Here is a 26,144-nt window from a genome sequence, read left to right as displayed (position 1 = left end):
GCCAGTGCCTTCATTCCAAAATGTTAAAGAACAGACATGAAACTGGGGAATTACTCAGCTATGGTCAATAAAGTCTCTCTACAAACAACCTATGCAGAGACTCTGAACTTGAGCAATGAAGCCAACTAATTTCAAGGCTTAGATTTGAAGTCTCTCACTTTGAGGCTGAGTTATCTAGGCTTTCTGTGTGAAAGATCCTCCATTCTATTAATAGGTACTCAGATAGGCACTACTAGGCAGGAAAAAGGGAAAAGGCGATGGCCTCCACCCTTCTTCCCAATCTATCTCTCTCCTATGTGTCTCATTTCGTGAATGCTGAGAATTGTCATTTCCAAAAAATTCCATGGTGGGTGACCCCATGTCATCTATAACAGTCACCACCTGTAGAAACCAACAGGCTTATTGTAAAAAAAAAAAAATACAGGTATACCATACAACCCCGTCTTACATTTCAGGCTCAGACTATCCCTGTACCTGTTCTCCTCTATGATATCCACAAGGTCCTTGTCCTTGCCCAGTATGTTGCTGCCCAGGCCGTTCATATTTTAAGTTTCGAAGCATTCCAGTACACTGGGAGAATTCATATTCACATTGTTCTTGTTCCCTATGCTACAGGTTTTGATGCATAAAAAAATAAACATAAGTAATTCAATGTCGGAAAAAGACACCGCCTCCCAAGTAATGAACTTAACATTCAAATGAATTCAAAAACAATAAAAGTCTAGTCTCTGTACATATGAGGCTATAGGAACTACTGACTGCTTTGCTAGCACAGTATTCAGGGACATGCCCCTGGGTTACAGACTTCTAAAAATCCAGAACACCCACACAAACATGTCTAATGTCATAATCATCTAGCTTATATTCAGGTCTACCTTGCACAGATACTTTTCACTTTCTGGGACCACTGAATTGCAACGTATGGAGTAGGCTAATCCAAGTAAAGGAAGCAACCCAACATTTTTTTGAAAATGAAATGTCGTTTCAGTTATAAAAGTAAAGTAAATTTCTATACCTCCTCTTCAATATCTGGGTAAGAAGGTTGTTCACCATGGAAGGATCTACTTATATTCAAATCATAGACCTCTGTCATCTTCACTCGTGGGCCACAGAGTTGGGCAAACTTTTCCCCAAAAAGTGGACGATGGTATTGATATGTTCTCTTTGGCTGCATTTGTAAGTACACAAAGTAATTTAAGAATCCTGCCTTTTAGAAAATCATTATTTAAATACATGGTTATATCCACAATCATATATAGAAGAAATGAAGGCAAGCAGAAGAAAAGAAACTAGCTTATGCTGCTGTTTGCTGAGGAGAAGGTTGGGATAAGTCTTCAAAATAGCTGCCCTCTCTTGAGATTTGCCCACACATGAGGAAAATCTGGACCAGTAGAAATCCAGTATTTTCATAGCAGCTAAACTTACTTCAACTATTCTCTGAAGCACAAAACATTCTTGTATATTTGAAAAGCTAGTAGATTAGAAACTATAAAGTTAACCTGGGCAAAGTGAATTTAAGCTAGCTTCTGGGTGCACAGCTTGTAATGGTGTGGTTGGACAAGATGGGGCAGCCTCAGATACCTTCTGATGTCCTTGTTCTTGACCCACAATGACTTCTTGAAACTTAGGGTCTTTCTTGTGTTCAGTATCTTCTGTTATTATACAGAAATCATCATCTGAAGAAGCATCATGACATGCAGAATATTCATCAATTACATGTTCCTTAGGATTGGATAGCTTTGCCTCTACCAAGGGTTTCTTCACATCCTCTTCAGTGCATTCTCCTTGTTCTGGAGTGGCCTCTGAGTCTTGGCTGTCATTTAGGAGGAACTCTGGACCTACTTCAAATTCTCTGTCTTGGGGCTCTAGCATATATTTTGGATCTATCTCATACCCCTGTCTAGATGTAGAGGCTAAGGAAGAAAGCACAGAGAAGATTGTGACAAAACAGTAAAATGTGCCAAAAAAGGAAAAAGCAAGTGAATAATAAGAATTCTATTGAATTCTTCCTATTGGAAGAGGGAGAATCTGCACATTTCTAATTGGGATTTCTAGAAGGTACAAGACTAGGGATTGATTGAATCTGTGAAGAGATATTTACCTTTATTGCTCTGAAATCATCACCTCCAAAATTTTACAGAAAACAGGCAAAGTTTGACTTGACATTTGTGATTTCACACCATTATAAACTGAGCACGGTTTTTATTTTAAAGCTTGCTATGCCCTTGAAGGTCATCCCATTTCTTTAGACCACATCCAAATAGCTAATTGTACCTACTTGATACTGGTGTTGTTGATGAAATATCTGTAGATGAAGAACTTGTGCTTGTCCTCATGCCAGCGCTTATGCTTGTGGCTGCACTTAATTCTGGGGTTATGCTTGAGTGAGAGGGTATCCTGACCTGAATTAAGTCAAATGGCATTCGCTGAGTGGCTGCTTGAACTTCTACAATCTCAACCTGAATTTGCAACAGAAGATAACACATTTCACTTACAAGATAGAATAAGATAGGCATCCTAGGAAAAAGAGGCAGACCTGTTCCAAACCTTAGACATACCTCACAATATACTTCAGTCATTGAAGAAAGACACAAAATCTTCACACACACACACACACACACACACCCCTACACATCCTTAAAAATATTGTTGGGGTACTAAGCCTCAAAGAGGAAGTGGCCACTGATGGGTTTTCTCAGAGTTCCTACACATGTAAGCTAGGCTTCAAACACAATAAATGCCAAGTATGAGATAATGTTTCAGGCAGATTAAATGGAAAATATCAGTAAGAGTATTTTGGCTGTAAGAAAAAAATGAATTGTAGGACACTAGAATTTCTAAGGTTAAGGTTATAGAGCAAGTTAGGAGAATAAAAGGAACAAAAGATGTCAGTTTTCCTTAAGCATGCTTATGTTTTAGTCAAATGTTATTTTAAACCATTTGTAGATGATCAACTTAGGGTCAGGATAAGCACAAGGACTATTCTAAGCATGGCAGTTACTTACAGTAAGGAAAAAAATAACAGAAACTGTCATGCTCATAAGACATTTATTGAAATGAAAGTCTTTCTATATTGATACACATTAACTAAATAATGATATAACAAGAATAAAGGCCCCAATGGTTCTCTGGGTGACTGCCAATGTACATACTTCTGTGCCTGCTTCAGGACACTCCTCCACATTCACAGCTTCAGCCTGAGCATCTGTTTGCATTTTGTTCCTACAGTGGTGTTTTCGAAGCCTTAATAAAGCCATAAAGAAATCATTATTAATATGTCTTTTGTGTATTGGTCAGGAAGCTTCCTCATTGCTGGATAACTTTCATAGTACTGGAAAGAAATTGTTGAGGAAAGAAATTCATCAACAGGCTTACTAGCTGTGAACACTGTGATCAAGGATAATGCCTAGCATGGCAAGACATGCTCATGTCTACAATCATGGCATTACAATGTTATGGGTGCAACCAACCAATTTCTGACTGGATTGATGGCCACACCACAGGAGAAAATACATAGGAACTGATCTGTGAAGCGTTAGGAAGAGAAGTTGGAGATTATATGACCTAAATACATTGTGTGAAATTCTTAAAGAATGAATAAAATCATATTGAAAATAATGTTGTATAATGATATGTATGCATGGAAATACCATATGTAAACCCACTACTTAAAATTAGGGGTTTTTAAAGTTAAAGTATGTCTAACTTTAAAATGTCCTGTGTCATAGGATTAGAGGTTTGATTCTGTGGAAAAACACTTAGCCAACATAGTTTATGTTCTGGTTCTAAATCTTATTCTAATCTTTCAAAGACAAGAACACAAAAACAAGATTTATATTTGGGAGGTCAAGCAAGAAGAAATCCACCATCAGTACAAAATATGAGAAGTTGAGATATAGTAATATGTCTGACTGTAAAAAAATAAACAGCCAGGCAGTGGTGGTGCACGCCTTTAGTCCTAGCACTTGGGAGGCAGAGGCAGGCTGATTTCTGAGTTCGAGGCCAGCCTCATCTACAGAATAAGTTTCAGGACAGCCAGGGCTATACAGAGAAAGGCTGTCTCGAAGAAAAAAAAAACAAAAAAAAAGAAAGAAAGAAAGAAACAAACAAACAAAAAAAAAACAAACAAGATAATCTAACAGTAAATGTTCTGTGATATTTATGAGATTCTGATGGCATTAAGAAGAGTTAAAACAGGAAAAGCCAGTTAATGAGTTATCGCAGCCATCTGCATATATTATCTGTGCATGAAATGTACAATTTTTACTCTTACTGGTTTGATTTTCAGTGTGATATTATTTAAACATAAGCATATTATTTACAATAGTTAACACTTAGAGAAAATTCTAACACAACACACACACACATGTGTATGGGTGAACATATATACAACACACAAGTTGATTTCTTCTTGAAGGTAGGATCTCACATATCCCAGGCTAGGCTTAAACTCAGTATGTTGTCAAGGAAGACATTACACTTTTTATTTTGGGGCTGGAGGAATGACTCAGCAGTTAAGAATACTGACTTCTCTTTCAGAGGCCCTAGTTTCAATTCCCAGCTCCCTCAATGGAAGCCTACACCTCTCTGTAACTCCAGTTCCAGAGTATCTCACACCCCTCTCCAACTGCTGTTTTTCACTGGAGATATGTGGCTCACAGACATACATGTAGGCAAAATACACAGATAATGATTGTCTTTAAATTGCTCTATGTGCCCCCACCTCTCAACTCAGATATCACAGGCATATGCTGCTAGGTTTATGCTAGGCAAGCCCTCTGTCAACTGACCTACATTCCCTGCCAGTGGAGAAATCCTATTTTTTTTTAAAAAAAAAAAAACGTGACAAAACACACATTTCAAACACTTCAATTAAAGCTTTCAATTCAAGGATTTCTGGTCAATTCAGATCATAAGATGATTATAATGATTTTAGTTCCCTTTGCATTTTTAGCCCTTTCATATTTACATACTTCTTTATATGCTAGTGACTTACTCTGGGGAAGCACTAAGATAACTCTCCAACCCCAAGACAGTTTGAGAACATTTTCATAGCTCAGAAAAGGTATTCCACTGTTCTAGCTACCATTCCTCTCTGTCCCCATCCACTCTGCACACAATACCTGGCCAGAGGCAACCTCTAATCCACCTTCTGCCTCTGTTGAGTTCCGTGTTGTGAATTTACAGATGAGCAAAATTCAGTTTCTCTAGGCAGGCTTCAGAGCAGGTAGGCTTGGTGGCCAGCAGGCTTTGAACAGAGCCTTCACAGGCTTCTGATTGTAAGCCCTGGGTCTTAACACACAACCATACAATACTCAGATTCCTCCTTGTTTTCAATTGAAACCAGTCACTGAAGTTTAAACACTTGACATCATCCTGGACTTTGTGTAAGCCCTGAGCCTTGGCTGCAAAATATTGTTACTTTTTATCCATCTGTTCCCAATCCTCATTCTTTTAAGGTAGTAAGTAACCTGGGACCCGTAGCTCTCCCATGTACTTCAGACATTAATCTATCTTTCACCTTAAATTTACTTGGCTTGGCAGAACTGTCTTAAAGCCAAGCTTGCATTTCCTTTGAAAGCATAAGGCAAATTTTTGCCTTTGAATTGTCTTGCAGGCTGTGCATGGTGGCCCACTCATGAAACCCTGGAACATGGGAGGCAGAGGCATGAGGATCTCTGTGAGTTGGAGGCCAGCCTGCTTTATATAGTGAGTTCCTGGAAAGCCAGAAAATCTCTCTCTCTCTTCTCTCTCTCTCTCACTATCTGTCTCTCTCTAACTCTCTCTCTCTGTCTCTCTGTCTCTCTCTCTCTCTTTCTCTCTCTCTCTCTCTTTCTGTATAGCTCTTTCTCACTTTCTCTTGCACTCAGGCTTTCTCTCTCCTCGAGCCTCTCTCCCCATTCTCCTTCTCCCTTTCCTTTTCACTTTCCTTTTTTCTCCCTCTTGTCCCTCCCCTTTCCCCTCCACTATCACACACACAAACTGACAGACAAATAATGTGACCTGCAGTAGACATCTTTACATCTGACAGCAAGTGAATGTTTTGCTCCATTGTGTGGATGGAGCAGGATATAAGCCACTGCTGCATCATTAGGGAACAACCTCAGATGTATATTATGTGCTCTTTTCTGTCACTTTTTTTCTAGGTCCATTATTGGATTAATCTACGAAATGATGTAACAGACAGTAGTTAAACGATTCCTTCCATACATTAAAATGTACAGATCTGGAAACTGGAAGAGGTATTGGTGGTGGTCTACTCAAATACACATACAGATGTATGTATGTAGGTAGGTAGGTAGGTAGGTAGGTAGGCAGGTAGGTAAGTGAGAGAAAAATAGACAGAAAGTCAAAGAAAATTCTGTAGTTTTAAACATAATTTGACTATGTTAAAAATTAAAAATAAAAAACCATTTATCAATGTTTATTCTGTTGGAAGACAATAAATTATATTAAATGATATGGTAGGTTCAGAACAGCTAATTGGTCATTTTAAAACTCTTAATCTTTCTTATTTTGGCTTTATTTACCAAAAAAAAACTTGTTTCAGCTCTGCATTATTTACAGCCATGATACCTCTTACCTATGTTGTTGTAAAGTACTGTCATCATCGGAATCATCATCTACAGCATTTGTTTGAATGTTAACTGGTTGTGCCTGCAAAAAATTAGCATCATCAGTTGTCACCATTTTAGCATCTCTGAGAATCAAATCTACAGCTTTGTACAGAGAAGAGTTACACCTTCTTCTAACCCCCTAATTGGCATTAAATATACCTATGTACTAGAAAAACTTGACATTTCTAACATGCATTATATATTCAAGTTAATCCAAGTGTCACGTCGGTGTGAAAAAGATGCTAGGTTTACAGGTACGAAAACATCTTATGCACATACAGTGGTTTAGTCCAACACTAGTAGATCAAGGAATTTCACTTTGATTCAAGTTCACTGCTTGCTATTTTACACGTGCACACTATAAAGACTCCTCTGACTGCTATCTCTGTTCTCTTTAATTTATTTTCCAAAATATTATCTGGTATAGAAACAATATCCTTTAGGCACAGAGAGAAAAACTGGAGCAAATCGCAAATAGACTTTCTGGTGCCATGATGGAGACTAGTGAAATATGGATGGGACAAGCAAAATTTGTTTTCTCTTTCTCAGAGTAGGAAACAGATCTTGGGGCTGAGTCATCCTGTATAGTAGAAGTCTACATTCTTGTGGCAGAAAGTGAATCTCAGATCCCAGAGGGTTGGTATGAAGAAAGAGTGAATGAGGCAATCAAATCAGACAACTTCCTTCAGTCTTCTCCTCTATACAACTTTCCTCACTCTCTTCAATATGGAAAAGTGGTTTGTTCTGAAATTGAATCTAGGAGGGATCTACTATGGCATCACAATAGAAACATGGTCTACAGCCAAACAGAGCTCTTTATATAGGCTGCTAACACTACCCAGTCTTCAGTGTTCTAGTTAGCCCTGTATCCATTCATTCCAAATCCGGGAGTTTCCATCCCCATGACTAAAATCAACCCAGATTCCTGCCATTCACATCTGGTTATCTCCATTCTTGTTTCTTTATACTTCATGTTCCACATTCAAAGCAGCCTAGGGATTTCAGTCTAGATCATACTCTGCTTAGCATAAATTCTGTATGTATTACTACAGTGAGCAAAGTTCTGCACAATCTATCACTTTCCTGTCTCCACCATCCCCTTCACTCTTTCCCTTATTTGAGTCACATAAGCAATTTTATTCCTTCAAACTCTCCAAATTGAGGTCAGTGCACTCTCTGTATAGACTGCCTTTGTTAGACTTGGGGGTACCCTATTCAAAACAGAAATCACCAGCTCACTTTCCCATGACACCTTTTATCAGTGCCTTGTCTCTTGGCTGCCTGTATGTGATTCCCTGGTACTTACTACAGTATCTAGGACATGAAAAGTATTTCATGTCATTGAAAATACAAACTAAACGATTTTCAATCTAACACATGCATTTTAATAACTAGCTTTTCCTTTGGCCTGTAAAAAGCCTTTACAATCAAATACCTAAGGTTGTGAGAGAGGGAGGACATGAAAATTCACTTTATAAAACTAATATACAAGTTGTTCTTTCCTTGCTGAATACTAAATGTATGTACACTGATGTCCAGTAGCTGGAAGAGAAAATGCTGTGCCCATCAATAAGAGAGAGATATAGAGCATACTCACTGTCTCATCCGGCTTACTTAGAACAGAAATGTTTCCCACAACATAGTACTTTTCCTCCCATAACAGCCTTGGAGCAGAAGACCAAATCTTTCTGCTATTAGGACCGAAGTTTCCAAAAAATACAAATGACTCTAAGGGTGACAGACATAATGGCAATTAAATCAGAAGCAATCCTGGCTAAGAGAGCAGGCAGACAACTTCCACATCACAATGCTGTTTGTCACCTCACTGGCAGTTTTCAAGATTCTGAGCCATGGGCTTCTCTTTATCTTCCTTCCCTTCCAGCTAAGATCCCCAGATTCCCCACATGGTCACCACTAATGTATGAGGCATGCATCCTGAAAAATCAAAGGTGTGATTTTTGTGCTGATGTCAATCTTTTTCTTTTGACCTATGGATTCTTGAGTTATTCCCTAAAAGAAATAGTGTTTGTGTGTGTGTGTGTGTGTGTGTGTATTCATGCATCTGTCCAAGTGATTTTTAATGATATTTCACCTTTAACTTTCAAGAAAGAAATAGGTGAAATATTTTAACATGCATTTGGGTACCTGAAGCAAACAGCATTATACCTTACCTCTGATTAACTCAGATATTTTAAGGGTCAATTTTAATTTTATATCTTGATTTCTCAGCTTGTAATTCCTTAACCCTCAAAAACTAGGTTTCATACTACACCTGACATAAATGTTATCTATTGAAAAATTTAGGTGAAATGATTTCTTTCCCCAGGTCAGTGTATAGAGATTTAGAGTTTATATTCTATATATTGGCCCTTGATATAATGTTAGAATTCTAGACTCCAGTGAACCTAATTTGTGGTATGGTTTACAAACTACAAAATCCATCTGTAACTTATTCAAGTTATTCATGGAGCTCCCTTTAAGCTATTCAGTGCAGTAAACATTTTTTGGATTAGGTTTTTAAAATTATTTTGTTTTGTCAGAGGAGACATCCACATCCTCAACCTACATAATCATCCATGTTTCTATATGACCTCACCTAATAAATTTCAGTATTTTTAAATATCTAATGTAGTCAGAAATTGTGAGTGTAGCGGTATCAGGTATTTCACAGTGACAGTAATACAAGAATTAGTATGCTAGCAATCAGGGAATTCAGCACTCATGGACATCATGTAAGTATCATCATCTGGGTTGCTTACCATCATAAGAATCCTGTAGGTACAAGATGAATTTCACGTACTGATATATATATATATCTCCCTTGGTACATGGTCCTGTAACAATATGTGTCCTGGCCACATTGACCTACATTTCCTTTTCTTATATAACAGCAAAATTCAATTAGGCTTCCCACTAAAGAGAGCAAGATACAAGTAAAGTTACGTAGTCTGATGGATTATCTCAGACAATAATAGTCTTCCTTAGTCAAGACAATATTGTAAAGAACACAACTTTCTTTCTATAAATGCTGGTCCTCAGAAGAGATATCATTCTTATATCCATAAAATAGGCACTAGCTGGAACACAATACACTAGTATTTATATAGCACTACTAAAATTTGAGAAAGGCTGCTGTAATTATGTTTTATTGTAAATACTAAGACAGGGTGGGATGATTTCTCAATTTATTAATTTTATTGACTCTTTTAGAGTTTCATATATGCATGTGATATATTTTGATCATGTTCCCATTCCCTCCAACTTAGCTCAGATCCAGTTCCACATATCCACTCAGTCCTTCCTAACTTTGTGTACCCCAAAATACACAATTCCAATGTGTACTACCCATATCCTTCCACTAGAGCAACAGTTCTCAGCCCTTTGGGGGTAGAACAACTCTTTCATAGGAGTCACCTAAGACCATGTACATATCAGATATTTACATTACCATTCAAAACAGTAGCCAAAGTACAGTTATGAGGTAGCAATGAAAATAAATTTATGGTGGGGGGTTACCACAGCATGAGAGACTGTATTAAAAGGTCTCAGCATTAGGAAGGTTGAGAACCACTGCTAGGGGCTACATCCTTAGAGGTATCCCACTCTTCCTCCCACAGCATCCATCAGCTCTCTTGAACTCTTCCACAGCGTGTGAGGGCTCATCATCTGAGAGTAATGTCCTATTGAGCTCCTCCATAATTCTCTAGAGGAAATAATTTTTAGTGTGAGAAATGTACTATTTGAAATTATAGGCTATTAACTTAAATAGATATATTAGCAGCAACTACACTGATTTTTTTTCAAAAACTACTAAGATGTAAGAGAGCAAGGAATTGTTCAGCTAAGTATTACTTTTCACACACAATTCAAAAATTAAATTAAAAGAGAAAACAAAACCATGTATGCATACCTATATTTGCCAATGGAAGATTTAGAATGATCTTCTCAGATATGTCATCCTTTTGTTCATCATGAACAAGATTTAATAGGCTCGTCTCAATTATATCTTCCTAGGGAGCAGGAGAAAGAACAGATTTTGCTTTCAATACTAATACCATTAGTCTGCCCTGTATCCTTGCCATAGGTGTTTAGTGCTGCCCATGCCATTTATACCTATAGGTGCAGTGCTTCAGGCAGTTTGCATTACCCTCTAGTGATTACTCCACATTACAATCCATTCTGTCCACAGTTTTCCTGTGAATTATCTCCCTCAAGTAGTTGGATTCTTCCCTACCCATTTCATAGACCTCAGATGCTGTAATCCTCACCCTGTCTTGTTTCCCTCTTTGCTATGAGCCTAGAAAAAATTCTCAGCTCCTCACCCATAACTTTGTCTCCAGTCTTGAACCAAGCACGTGAATCTGGATGGAAAACCCCACACAACTGTGCCACACAACCGTGCCAGTAAACTGTGCCACACAACCATGCCACAGAACCATGCCACACAACAGTGCCACACAACCACTGACTATACAACTCTGCCAGAAAGCCTTTCCCCTGACTCTGCACTTTCTCACTCTTCAATGTGAATCCTTTCTTGTTTGCACCTTCCTCATACTTTCAAGTCCCATGCCCTCTCTACATTTTATTTTATCCTTGTTTATTTTGATGGAAAAAGTTCAACCCTTCCCCCTGTACCATAAAGGGACACTTATCTTTTCAATAAAAATATTTTCATTGGTCCATATATAAAATGGAATGCCTTGAGTCCAAGAACAACCTGAGGCTTCATAAGGAGTTTTGGGGTGGGCTGAACTATAGAATGCTACCTTATCTTGCCAAGAAAGAAAGGAAAAAAGAATGAAAAAAAAAGAAAGAAAACCATAGTGAAACCCAATTATTTTGTGTGTTAATTTTTTAAAGGAGTTTGACAAAAGTTAAAAATTAAAAATTCAACAAATTTGATGTGAAATATAAAGAACCAAGGGGTGTTACCTATTCTTCCATTGGTGGAAGAGAGGTGGCATCATTACAAATAGAATCATTGGGCTGGAGCCTAGCTCAGTAGGTGTATGCTCACCTGATATCGACAAGGCCTTTCTTTAAATCAAGAATGAAAGCACAAGCACTCAGTCATTACAAAAGAAGTCAGCCATTAACCCTGCTCAGTGCCATTTTCTGAGACTCTTAACAAGAAGCATGTTTTATTTTTCTGACAGACATTTCATCTTAGACACACATGAGAGGAGTGGATAGGGTGAGGGAAGAGTAAGAACTTTTGCCGGAATCCCAGCATGTTTTTATTGACTAAACACTGAAACTAGTAGAGAAGATGATGTCACAGAGTCATAGCTGAACACCAATAACTTATATGAGCATAAAATAAATAACTTATGAACAACAATCCAGAATGACCAATTTCCCCAAAAGCTGCAAGAACTTACTGGACGATAGCCAAGAAGAGGTGTCACATTCTGGGATACAAAAACAACTTTTCCTTCTATGTTCAGTACAATTGAAATATTTTCAAATGACTAATAAAGACAGAATAATAACATAAATAAATAGTGGAACAATAATAAAATGATAGCTTTATTTCTGAGTGTATAAATTATTAGAATAGAACACAGAAAATGTATTGCATTTCTTACATATCTATAAAGTAGGCACATCCTTAATTAAAATTCTATTATTCTGCCTCCTACACAGAATCTACTTCACCTTAAGCATGAGATATTTATCAATGATGTGCCACTTGGACAAATATATTTCAGTGTACCCAAAATCAATAACTAAACTTTCCATCTCACACTAGAAATATTCATTTCTTAGTGTAGATGGTCACACTTTAAATATGTTAATTATTTGAATGCTAAATGTTTTTAAAGACACATTCATTTATACTTAGCCTAGTGTTCAACTTAAAAATATAGTTAGTGCTATCAATTTTCTAATGTATAATGGTGTGAAGTCAGGTTTCCCAGAAGGTGACATTTAGAGCATGTGAAATACCAAAATGTTTTCCAGAGAAAGGAGATGTGGATACCTGTGTGCCTGCCTCAGTATCACCTCTAAGAAGAGGACAAATAAAGCAGGGCTCTCCTAGGAATTACTGCTAATCCAATGTACTCATTCATTTAAATTTAGAGTTGTTATCCAGATACTGCTTGTGTGATCCTCAATTCCAATATTTATTTTAAAGCTGTACTTCCTTACCCTATTCTGCAATAAAATGATTATTTTAAGAAACAAGCTCATAGAATTCATACAAGTAGATAGTTGCAAGTAACAGTGCCTCATTGTAAACACAAAATGGCAATAAGTCTTTAGAAAGAAGCAATACTGGTGATAAATCTCTGATAAAGTGAATTGTACAATAAAAAAGCACAAACGTTTTAAAATATTTTTATTTTGTGTGTGTGAGTGGATTTCCCTGCATATGTATCTGTGTACCATGTGTGTACCTGGTACCCATACAGGCCAGAAGAAGGCATCACATCCTCTGTAGCTGGAACTACAGACCATTGTGAGCTTCAGTGTGAGTGCAGAGAATTAAACCTACCTCCTCTGCAAGAGCAGCCAGTACTCCTATGTGATCATTAATATCTTCATACCATAATCATTAGTGAAACAAAAAATTAGTTTCAAATATTCTCTTATTACCTGTTGTGTTTTGGAACTTCTTTTGAGTTTATCCTCGCCCAAACGTTCATGCAAGAGAAGATATTTGTAGCACATAAATAGCAACTGACCACCTCCCAGAATCATTGTGTTAATCAAAAATTGTATGCTACTTTTGCTGAGTATTGAATTCAGGATTACCCACATGCTAGACAAGTGCTATTATTGAGCTAACAACCCCCAGCTCAATTGAAAAACAAAAACGTCAACTTTTTTCATCAGTCAAAATATCAAAACAATGTGTCCCTGTTTTCACAGGCACTAAAATTATTTTTTCCCATTTTTGTGCTTAAAAACAGCTGTGATCATACTTACAACATATTTGTGCCATAAAAAATCTTCTCTAAGAAAAGGTTTTCCAGGGAAGTTACTAATACCAGACAGAAGCTAAAAGGTTGTAGAAGAGTGACTGTCACAGTTTCACAGCACACAGCCTGCATTTTTGCCTACAACCATCTCTGCAGTTGATAGTCAGCTTCTGGAATAGTTTAAATATGCATTTGGTTTCATAAAAGTATTGACAGATTTCAAATGAGATATTCTGAAGCCTCTTCACAACACAAATTTCAATATACGATACCTACCTACCTTGTGTTTTTAAATAAAAGTGCTTGAAAGGATAAAAGATGCCTGCACGTGGCTTAGGTTTCCATCTAAGAGTGTGTATTGTTATATTTGCTTTCTTATTGTTTGAAAACTTGTTCTTTTCCAGCTGTGCTTTGAATTGTGATGTAGTGCATCTTGCATTCTAGGTGATTAACATGTAAATGTAAACAACAAATTAAAAGACCCTTACCTGAAGAACCATCTTATGGTATTCTTCATAGGTATTATAAACAGGAACTGTGTTTTGTTCATAATTTGTTTGTACATTGAACATTCCTTTGCGTAAAAGAAATGACAGGTGTTAAATTAAGATAACTATTGATATTAGAATTCTCAGCTTATAATTTAGAGAAATACTTTGTTAGTTTGCTAGGGGGTGCTTATGTGTTCCATTACTCATGTGTAGAGATTCAAAGACAACTTTGGGGGGTTGAATCTCTCCTTCCATCTTTATGTGAGCTCTGTGAAAGTGATGAGAACAAGGTGTGTGTAGAACTCGTGAAGTAGGGTGCTAGCAGCTATTGGCATTTTGAAGAGGGTTAAAGAAGAAATGCATTGTAAGGGAGTGGGCACGGCCTAGAAAATATATTTGGAAAGTTTAGCCACAAAGAGTGCATAGAATCAGGGAAATGGACCTAAGTCAAACCTCTTTGAGAAGACAGAGAGGCAATAGCAGGCTGTTCTCTGGGTCTCTTTCTAGATGATCCATATCCAAGTCTATTCACCAGTTTCTGAAGTCTCTTCAGCAAATTGCAAAGATCTTCATGGGTTATCCTCTGGCATGGATTAGAGGCACCACTAATTTACAGAGAAGTAAACATGAGCTTTATGTATGGTAAAGCTGAGGCTAATTACTGATATAGTGCCCCAAAAGAGGACTAAGACGACAGAAAGACAGATCTTTTTCATTCATATAACATCCAAGGTCTTCATTATACACTATAACTACTGTGGCAGGATGTCAGAAAATGGCCTTAATCCCAGTACTCCGGTGAGATGGCAGAAGGATTGTGGATTTGATGCAAGTCTTGGGCTAAATATCATGATCTAGTTTCCAAAATAAATGATAAATGAACAAGAAAACAAATACGATCTATTTCTATTATAACAATAACATGAAAGTCAATGTTTCCACCCTTTGGCTGTGAGGCTGTTAAAAGTAAAAACCAATCCATTTCCATGTCTTCCCAGTACAGCCTAATACAATGTCTGTCACTGTTGTTTAGCAATCACTTAAGTTAAACCTGAATTAGCTTGAGTGAAATAGCAAGACTTAGCTTCCCTTCTGTTCTCACCTGCTTTAACAGTAATTCTTACCAGGTCTTACAATGAAACTGGGGGAATAGAAGACCCACGGAAGAGACCAAAATACCCTCAACTTCCCTGACGAAGTTTGTCTACATCTGATATAACAACAGAGGTCAGAACAGAAAGCTTTGCCAATTGTTTTACAAATTCTTACCTCCCCATTTTTTGTGTATTCCTCTCCATTTTTTTTCAGTCGGTTAAAGGTGGATTCTAAAACCAAATAAGACCATTATTTTACTAAGTAAACATCTTTGTACAATCTATAGCATCTCCTTGCTGTAGCCGTCTTATGTCTATCTTGCTCTATGCCTGATAATCATCTTATGTCTTTGTTTGCATGTATCCTGTTGTTATCTTGAGTCTATCTCCCATCAAAGGATCTCCTACACTGCAGCTATTCTGAGTCTATCTTCCATTTATGGATCATCTATACCCCAGCTATCATGTGCCCTTGTTTCATCTATGAATCATCTATGTTCTAGATAGCCTGTGTCTCTCCCTATCATATTCCCTCTACCTATCATGTGTTTAACTTTCATCTGTCAATTATCAAATAGTTCTCCTGTGTCTACATTATCTCTATTATCTTCCACCAATCAGTCATCTATCTTTCTACACACCTCTGTCTATCATCAATATGTCTATGGCCTATCCTCCGAACAATCTGCTATATGCCTTCTACCCAACTATCATCTATTCCCTAGAAATCCTAACTATGCTGTGTCTATCTTTCAAATTATCTACATTCCAGCTATCCTGTGTCTATCCACGTGATAGATCTCCTGTCTACTATCTTTCCTTTGTCTTCTCACTGTGATGCATCTACCATCTATTCTATAGCTATCTTGTCTTTATTATACTACCTATCAGCTATCATGTAGCTATTCTGAGTCTCTAGGCTATACCTAGATACCTTTGACTAACAGAAATATCTGTTTATCTATCTATCTATCTATCTATCTATCTATCTATCTATCTATCTATCTATCTATCAATCATCAATCATCTAGCTTTCCTGTGCATGTCTTCTATCAACTACTCTCTGGATATATTGTGCCTATCTTCCATCTATCTATATTCTATCCTCTAGCTATCCGATATCTCTATTCCATCAATGCACCACTTATCATCTAGTTACCCTGAATCTCTGATCTCTCTATTCTTTATCTTCTAGCTATCTTGTATCCATAGATCTACCAACTATCCTCTAGCAACCTTAGGTCTATATTTTACCCCTGTGCCATCTATCTTCTAGCTGCCCTGCTTATCTCCTATCCATCATCAATCTTCCAAATTTTCTGTGTGTATGTTTCAGCTATGTATCATCTATCATCTATCATTTACCTATCCTATGCCTGTATTCCATCACTTATACGTCATCTATCCTCTCCCTATCCTGTATGTCTATAACATTAATATATTACCTATCCTCTAGTTACCCTGACTCTGTAAACCATCAACTATACTCTGGCTATTCTGTGCCTGGATTCCATCCTTATATCCAATATCTTTCTTCCAACTACAGTGTGACACTATGCCATCCATAGTTCATGTATCTGCTAGCTAGCCTGCATATCTATCTATCTATCTATCTATCTATCTATCTATCTATCCATCCATCCATCCATCCATCCATCCATCCATCCATCCATCTATCTATCTATCTATCTATCTATCTATCTATCTATCTATCTATCTATCTATCTATCTCTCTACAATTCAATAGTCTCCTGTATATGAATTCCACCTATCATCAATCCTCTAGCTATCCCGTGCCTTTCTTCCATCTATGGTTCATTTATCCTCTAGCTACCCTGTGTCTGTGTTCTATCTATCATCTATCCTCTAGCTATCCTGTGTCTGTCTTTCATGTATCATCTGTCTCCTAACAACCTTGTGTCTGTTTGCCATGTATCTACCATCTATCCTCTAGCTGTCCTGTGTCTGTTTACAATCCATGTATCATTTATTCTCTGGCCACCTTTTTCACTCTTTCATCTATCCTTAACATCTAGTTCCTCTGTGTCTCTGTTTCGTATAATTATCCTCTTTCCTTTACATATTCTTTGTTTATCTCCTATTTATCTATCATGTATCCTCTAGAAGCTAGAGTGTAGCTATTTTGTCTGTCTTCTATCTATCTATAATCTATCTTCTTGTTATCCTATGTCTATCTTCTATCTGTCTATTCTCTATCTTTAACCTGTGTCTATGCCCCATCTCTATGTTGCCTACAGTGTCTCTATCTCCATCTATTTATCATCTATCCTCTAGATCTTCTACATACATCATCCTTTTCTCTCTCTTCTACACTTTATACATTCTGTGTCTATAATCAGATCTCTTTTCCTTTATCCCATATCTCTCCTCTATAATATATTAGCTAATGTTCATCTTTCTTCTTGGATACTCTTCAATTCTTCAATTTATTATCTACTATCTAATCCTTTATATTCTATATTCTATAAGTTATTATCTGTTGTTTATAATCTATCATCATTTTAAATTAATGATCTATAACTTATCACTTATTATTAACCATCTTTTATGTAGTTGTTGTACTGTATGACCCTCATGATAAAACTGGTCAGTATTTAAAAATACAGCCAGTCTGTTTTGTTTTGTTTTTCAATCGAAGGTACCAGAAATTGTGAACTGTGCTATAAATAGTATTCCTCAAGAAAACAAAAGCTATTTCCTAAAGAACAAGTTAGACAATTAAGCCTGGATAACTCAGACAGTTAACTATACAGCTTTATATTAACTATTAACTGATACAACTGAAATATGAAATTATCACATTCACAGTTTACTGTTGGTGAGTTCACCATCCCTATTTCAATGATTGGGACAAGATTAAACAAGAAATATCTAAGGATTTTGCCCTTAAAACAGAGCTCCATCTTAGTCAACCTTACCTCTCCACTCACTTGAAGTCAAGTAGTCTCATGTTTACTGTATCCTGGCAACTATAGAACATACACTGCTTATGAGATTGGTTGAGAATATAAGACTCACTGATTATGTTTGGTCCTAAAAGGCAAGGCTGTGATTGGTCAGAAAAAAATTTAAATGGCTGTAGTGGCTGTTAAGAGCCAGGCTGTGATTGACCTAAATTACAAAGTTAATGTTACTATGATTGGTCTTAAGACTCACCATTGTGATTAGTCTAAACATAATCCTTAGTGAATGTGATTGGTGGTTAGTGGCATGGTTGTGATTGGCCTAAAATATAAGTCTCGATGACTGTGACTGGATCTACAAGGCATAGCAGTTGGCCTCAAGTTGTCTGTAGGAAGACATTCACCAGTTGCTGCCTTTTGTTTCCTGGTATGTATCACCAGTCCCAATAAAAGATTTCTCTTAAGAATGCTTGTAATTATATCTATATCTTTATATATATTTACTTCTATTTTATGTAAATGTTTGGCCCAAATATATATATATATGTGTGTGTGTATGTGTGTGTGTGTGTGTGTGTGTGTGTATACCATGTGCATGTATGAAACCTACAGAGGTCAGAAAACTATGTTGGATTTTCTGCAATTTGAATTACAAATAGTTGTAAGCCATTAAATAAGTTCTGGAACCAAACCTAGGTCATATACTGCAGCAAGACATATTCCTAACAAGAGATCCATTTCTTCATCCCCCTCAAGGGAAATTTTCTTGCCTTCTATTTATAATCTAATCTATGATGGTAACTCAGGAATAAACAATCACATGAAGGAGAGATACAGAACAGGCAGCAAAGCAGCAATGGCAGCTTAGGTCTCAGCAGACTGAATTATGAAAGCAGCAAGGTAGCTGTTCACACAGCTACAGCTACAGAAACAATAGCTGAACAGTTTAAGAATGCCTATGGGAGAAAGAAAGGCAGAAGAACAACAACAAAAGCAGGAATAGACCTGAGGAGGAAGAAGTGTTCCCAGTTGCCAGCTAAGAGCTCTAATGCTAGTTTGTGTTCTTAGCTAAGAAATCCCCTACCTTCTATGTATATACAAGACCTAGAAAACTGGCTGCTTCCAAAGGCTGAGATATTTCAATTTCCTAGCCTTAGACCTGCATGTTTAAGCACAGCAGAAGACTGAAGATGCTCACATTGCCCCAAGCTTTGGGGGCTAAATTGTCTGGGCTCATATTGCTGCTCAAGTCTGCAGATCAGGGTTCAGCAAGAGAGTGAGGGCAGATGCTAAGAATGCAGACCAGACAGAGTATGATACAGTCCAGTTTATTCTCAAGCCTCACTTCTTTCTTTCCAAGTTTCTTGTTCCTAGTCCAAGTCCCAAGTTTCAAGTTCCTAGTCCTTAGTGCCTCCAAGTTCCAAGTTTCCAGTCCCCTCTTCTGTCTGCCTCTCACCTTTTATAAGTCTCACTTGTTAAGTCACACCTTTAAGTCACACACACCCAAGGGAAAATAATGAGTATATATAACAAGATGTTTTCAGAGTGTGCTCAGCTGTTGTAGGAAGTTGAAACAAGTGTCTTGTCAGGGCATGTGGCTCAAGATTGCTGCAAGGATGATAGCTGCCTTTCTGTCAGCTCACCACAGGTCCCCCTTTTTAAATTGTTTTTCAAAAGGTAAGGCTAGGAAAAATTACGGAAACCGTGCCTACCTTAGGCCAGAACAAAGGATCCCAGACTCCTTTTCACATCTTTGGATATTCAACAGTCATTGATTGAGCTCCTGTCTTAGGATGGGGAGGCCTCCTGTTTTAGGGGCAAGGGTCTTGAAGTGTTCTCTTACCAGTCATTGACTATCTGGCTTAGAGCATAAGTTAGGGGTTAATCCTCATTAGTCTTGATGACAAAGGTTTTAGAAAATCCCCTACTTCCAGCCTGTAATAATGAACCTGTATGGGTTTCAATTGACTAGTATCTATCTGTTGTCATACAAAAGCCATCAGTTTGTGGCTCCCAGAGATGGTGTATTCTTGTTTTCAGAACTGTCTGACAAGAAAAATGCCAGGAAGGCACCTGGGTGGTCATTTAGACAGGTCCAGTATTGGAAAGAAAAGAAATCCAGGGGCTTATTGAATATCCAAACCAGACTTTGTTTAACTGACTTCCAGTCTCAGGCTTCTCCCATCCTAAATTAATAAAGTTACAAATGTGGTTGTTGACAAGGCTTGGTCTTCTCTGTCTTTCCAGTGCATCCAGTTGTTTATTCATGTAAAGGAATGAACTTGGTAATCATCAAGAAAACAGTGAAAAATTATTTTAAAAACATGCAATAAAATCAAAAAAGAATATGTATGTGAATATGTATATGAATAAAAGCATATGCATGAAAGTGGTGTAGTGAATCTGATTTCTTTGTAGTCTGACAAAGAAAAAGAATAACTTTGAAAAGCTCGACAAAAGAATATTAATCACTGAAGTAAATGCTACAATATATACTATTTAGTTGTTTTCATTTTTAAATTTACTATGCAAAAAAGTTATTTAATCTGAAAAATTTTATAATGTTGGTATTAATGATTTTATTTAGGAAATATTCACAAGTGTGGAAAGTAATTCACAGAAATCTTAGCCAATCATAAATCAAGTAATGTCATACATGTACATATAACTCCTACTCAGTTTACCTTGATAGATTATGTGAGGTAAACATAGTCACTATAACTGAAATTGATAAACTCATTTAGTGTTGACATTAGAATTGCCAAGTTAATTCTCAAAAGGTATATATTATCTGAATTGATACTAATAATTTTCTGTCCATTAACACTGCAGCAAGTTCTTCATGCCTAGAAGGATTATTTTTGGTTTGTAAAATCAGTCTCTTCAAAGACTGTAAAAGACCAACTGGAAATTCAGATAAGCCAACCAAAATTATGATACTTACTAGCATGAGGATAAGGACTGTGAATACATAAATAGTCAAGAACAGAATTGACCACAGTTTGAAGAAAAATAATGGATTTCCTGGAAGCAGATAGATTCCTTTAAATGAAAATTATTTGCATATATTGGTATTAAAAAAGAAAGTGAATGATTAACATTTGGAAAATACAAGGAGAAAGAATGTTGCACAGCACTAAAGGAATTGCACAGTATTTTAATTAGATAATAGAAAAGTGCTTATGTTCTTCTAAACTACACACGGCTTATTGGCTGTGTAGCCAGAGGGAAACAGAAATTATTCACAAAATAAATCAAATAAAGCAGAAAAACAAACAAAGCCCTTTCAACCAACAAGATCAAAATTCTGCTTAAATATACTGACAAGGTGTGTGAATACCAAATCAAGTTTCTCTTTCAGTAAAACGGTATCTTCATACATATCTTCAAACTTACACATGCTCACTGTACCAATTGCTCTACAAACATGACCTTTCAAAGAATCACCTTGACTAAGTGTTTCAAAAAATATTCTGTGCAACTATGCTCCAGCTGTGTCATTGGAATGAAAGCAAATGGCCCAAGTAGAGCCACCAAGATGAGCCAGTAGCCTATTGTACCTTCAGGAGAATTATGTGCTCTTCCAAACACAATCCAAATACATAAATGTTATAAGAACTCAACAAGTACACTGTGACAGGCAAAGCAATTACTTAAGGTGCTACATTCAAGAGTCCGATTGCATCTGTGTTCTGAATCTATACACATAGTATAACACAGATAAAAGTATCAACTTGCATCTATACTCCAATAAACTAATATTTTGTCTATATTTTCCAAACAATACCTATAATAGTACATAATTTGCACAATAACAATATTGCAATATGTATTATTTAGTCATTTAGTAATGTCTTTCAGCATCCAGAAAGACTAAGATTTGTCATAATTTTTTTCTAGGATATGTCATCTTTACAATACAGAATAATATCTGTAATATTATTCCATACATTTTATGTTCTATTCAAATTCTATCACTTCTTCTTTCCATAGCACAATACCAAAGTGATTGTCTACTCCACACGGTCTCTGAGGAGCAGGGTTCTGGATCAGCATTTTCCATTCAGTTACGAGGCTCCAATAGACATCTCTGCAACACTGATGGCCTCCAGTTAGAGGGTAATATACTGGAGCAAGAGGGACTTGAGTGCACAGTCTTTTCAGCATCCAGTGCCCTTTCCAATCATGATGCTTCTTTAACAATTCTTTGTCATGGCCACTGACAGTGGAACCAGACCAGGTAGCACTCTGGATTCTAAGGAAGAGGGTCCTCAGTGTTCCTCCACAATCAGAATGCTTGGATGATTGCCCTGCTACTGCAAGCACAGCTGCCAGGTGAGACACCTTGAGACAGGCCCATGCAGGTCCAAGGCAGACACTCTGGAGCTTTACTTGATTCTATAGAACAATGGTCATTCTAGTTCTCTTCCCTTTGCCTCCCAGACATGTCCACAGTTGTCATGAGAGAAATCTTCTCTCAAATGGTCCTGCTTAGCTGCTTTTATCTGTAATTTACCATTGGCAAGTACATTCACTGACTCTTCAAGCAATGGTAGCTTATTTTCCATTTCTGCCGTCAATTTTGTTAATGACTGAAAATGACAGACATGTGAAAAAAGGCCAGCGAGCCTCAACACGGACTTTAACCTCTGACCATAGACCTCCGGTTTCTCAGCCTCCATGGCCTGAGACTCCTTACATTATCTACCATCAAATTTATTCACATTCTACTCCAAGGGGGCAAGCAGTTACTGACTTCCCAGACTACATGTCCTGGAGGGCCCCTTCGTTGTCCCGCAATGGGGGAAGCATTTGACTAGCAAAGACATGAGGGACTTTGCACATCATGGTCTCATTAGACCAACTTGTCACAAGTTCAGGTGTCCAAAGCCCTACAAAGATCAGAGATTCAAAAAACTGGATGCTAAGTTACAGAACAGCTCCAAAGGAACTCTGGCAAATAGTGTAGCAGTTTTTCATGATCTAAAACAGCACCTTCTATTGGATTCACTGGGTAGGCCCTTTATAATTTACAGTTGGTACTGAGCATATAGTTGTAGCTTAGAGCTTGTGGCAGTGGACAACCCATTATTAGTCTACATTAGGGCCCAAGAAAACACAAGAAGGACCCTCTGTCCAACACTGCCTAGATGGTCAGGATTTAAACTTTTATTGGCACAAAATGCTAAGTTAGAACCAAAGTGGACTTTGGCAACAAAAGTCATTGAAATAATTCTTGATATTTGGCTATACCAAATATCAACATCACTGTATTACCTAAGCATCAGCAACATTTCTATAGGAGCTGATGGTAGCATATACAGAGATCCACAGCCAAGCATTTAGTAGAGATCAGGAAATTGAGTGGAAGATGAGGAGGAAGGGTTGTAGGAACCAGAGGGTCAAGGACACCAGAAGAGGACAGCCCACAGCATTAACTAAGCAAGGTTCATAAGGGTTCAAGATAGAACCAGAGATCCCCTGTGGGTCTTCAGTAGGCCCTCTTCATAAATGCTGTGGTTGTTTAACTTGTTATTCTTGGACTCCGCACAGTGGGAGTAGGGATGTCTCTGACTGTTATGTCTGTTTGTGTGATAGTTTACTTCCTAATGGATTGACTCATCCAGCCTTGATAGGATAGTTTATGTTTACACTTGCTCTATTTTGTTTTGGCATGTTTAGTTGATATCCCAGGGAATCCTGCTCTTTTGGAAAGGAAACAGAGGAGCAGTGGATGAGAGGAAGAAGGAAGGCGAAGGAATGACTAAGAAAAGTGAGTTGGGAAGGCTGCAGATGGCATGCATTACATGACAGAAAAATTAAAAAAAAAACAATGTAGCCTTAGAGGTTACACACATGGACAAGGTTTAATGTGACCAATGTCTTTGACCAAAAGGAACATACATTTCTGCCAAATGTTGAATTTTATATACTCTTTTGAATAATATTACGTCATACCTTTCAGCATTATTTCATGCATGGGCAACTCATTTCCTTATGCATTGGGACAAATCAGACCTAAGCTACTCTAAGTAAGAGAGACTTCCACTTTTAACCCAGATGGCTAGAAAAATACCCTTATGACACATGGGACCTCATACCACACTGATTCATGTTTCCAGAGCCCACAACTCATGTTATGTGTCTTTATGCTGATAATCAGTCATAGTGGAAAATCTACCCTTCATAACAACCCCTACTTAGCTGATGATAGATTTGAGATTACAGAAAGAATGCCTATGAGACTGGTAGATGTACTGTAATATTGCTGCCAGCCTGCAATGTAACTTCCAAACATATGTCTCTTCTAGACTTTGAGAATGAATAGAAGCCGAGTGGTATTAGGGATGTTCCTGGTCACAAGGAATTACTTAATATGTCTCCACTTAACAAATTAATCTGAAATGTTTTCATTTTGTTCAAGAGGGTTTGCTCCTGGCTGTTTGACCTTCTCTGTCTGACACAACCCCTCTAGTGCCTGGCACAAGAGACTTTCTACTTCTCCTCAAGAAGGTTTCATTTCTCCCCTTTCTAACCCAACAGGATGGGTTCCTACATTCTTCCTGACTTGAAATGCCCTTGGAAGAGTCCACATTTCACCCAGGCTGTCCTCTCTGGTTAGAAGTCCAAGAAATACAAGCTGGTCCAGGAAATCAATTATAGCCTTGAGTCCAATAACCCATAATGGTGTGGTTTCATCTACACAGAGATCTGAGTAGCTGAACCCAAAACGGAAGAGTTAGTCTTGTTTGGCATAGCTATCCAACCTGTGCACAAATAATGCAATTGCTGCCTGGATTCTCAAAGTTTCTACTAATAATATGAACATCCTAAGTTGTAAGGAACTGTAGACAGGGAGGACAATAAGGATATGGGTGGAAGTTATTATTAAATTTATTATCATTAAATAAAGATAAATCAGTATAGAAGACACCATTCTGTTTCTATGAAGCATTAATACCATAAAGAAAAGGAAAATGATGAGAACAATTAGTTATGTAAAAGCTTTCTGATGTGACAGCAACATGAATTGACAAGCAATTTCTTTAGTACTGCACATGATGTGAAAACAACAGTGAACTATTGTAGTTGAAGTCTACAAAGTGATTTGCCATTCAACTAAAAAATTAAATGTCTTTACTTTTCTGGCCTCCCTGATTGGTTCTTCCTGGTTTAAGTTAAAAGTCCAAGTTGTTTCTCAAACAATTTATGTTCATAATTAGCCATTATATTCATATGATGATGTAATTGGTAATATGAATTTACTTAGCTTGGACTATGTGTGAACATTTTCCTGTGTTTGGATATAGAGACCAAGGTACATAGATTCAAAATTTTCTTAGGGTGATATCATGAAATTTTGGGAAAAGTAGAAGAGGAACAGGCAAGATGGCTAATGGTCACCAGCTATTGGATTAGGGTACCTGGAATGCCTCATTAGCATGGGGAAGCATTTCAGGAATCTCAGTTTCTGATTGAAAAGTGTTTATAAGAAAAAATAAAATCGATACCATAATCGAATTGAGAGTATGTGATGTTCATCTGGTAGAGAGAAAAGTGGATGTTTTCCCCAAACAAGTTCAGTGAAGAAGAAATCCTGCTATTGTAAGGAGTCTCCAATATTGCATTAATAATAGAAGATATCCAATCACAGTGGGCTTCAATGTAATTTAGAAGTGTTTCTCAAATGTATATGTGTGTATACCAACACACACACATATGCACACACACACACACACACACACACACACACATATATATATATATATATATATACATATATATAATAAACTTTAATGATTTAAATTTATATTATGAGACCTTGATGTTGTTTCAGGATAAACACAAGTTTACAAAATGGAAGATTCTCTGTGGTTTTATTTGTCTATCCATTTTTCTCAGAATGCTCTTACTGTAGCATAGCTCCCAATTGCATGAGTAAAAATTGTAATAAGCTCAATAATTTTAATTAGAAAATTTTCCTTTTGTGAGAGCATACATATATGTGCATGCACAACCCAATCAGAAATGCCAAAGCTCAGAGGCTGTATTATACACAAGGACTCTACATTTGTTTCCTGTGGTAGCT

At 37.2% G+C, this 26,144-nt stretch overlaps 1 protein-coding gene across 1 annotated transcript; it reads right to left on the bottom strand.

Annotated features, from left to right (window-relative positions):
- Positions 1–207: 207 nt before the first annotated feature.
- Positions 208–15,335, bottom strand: LOC117695954 (uncharacterized). The gene is given in 15 exon segments (XM_076706142.1): positions 208–381; positions 475–609; positions 1,016–1,203; positions 1,500–1,913; positions 2,279–2,459; positions 3,153–3,243; positions 6,584–6,657; positions 8,215–8,345; positions 9,377–9,431; positions 9,433–9,530; positions 10,528–10,627; positions 12,002–12,091; positions 14,035–14,120; positions 14,491–14,642; positions 15,307–15,335. Coding segments are annotated over 15 exon segments (1,998 nt in total).
- Positions 15,336–26,144: the final 10,809 nt, after the last annotated feature.

This window comes from Arvicanthis niloticus, assembly GCF_011762505.2.
Source record: "Arvicanthis niloticus isolate mArvNil1 chromosome Y unlocalized genomic scaffold, mArvNil1.pat.X SUPER_Y_unloc_1, whole genome shotgun sequence".
NCBI classification, from domain to species: domain Eukaryota; kingdom Metazoa; phylum Chordata; class Mammalia; order Rodentia; family Muridae; genus Arvicanthis; species Arvicanthis niloticus.
The sequence above is the reverse complement of the archived record's forward strand: the minus strand, read 5'-3'. Positions and strand labels throughout refer to the sequence as shown.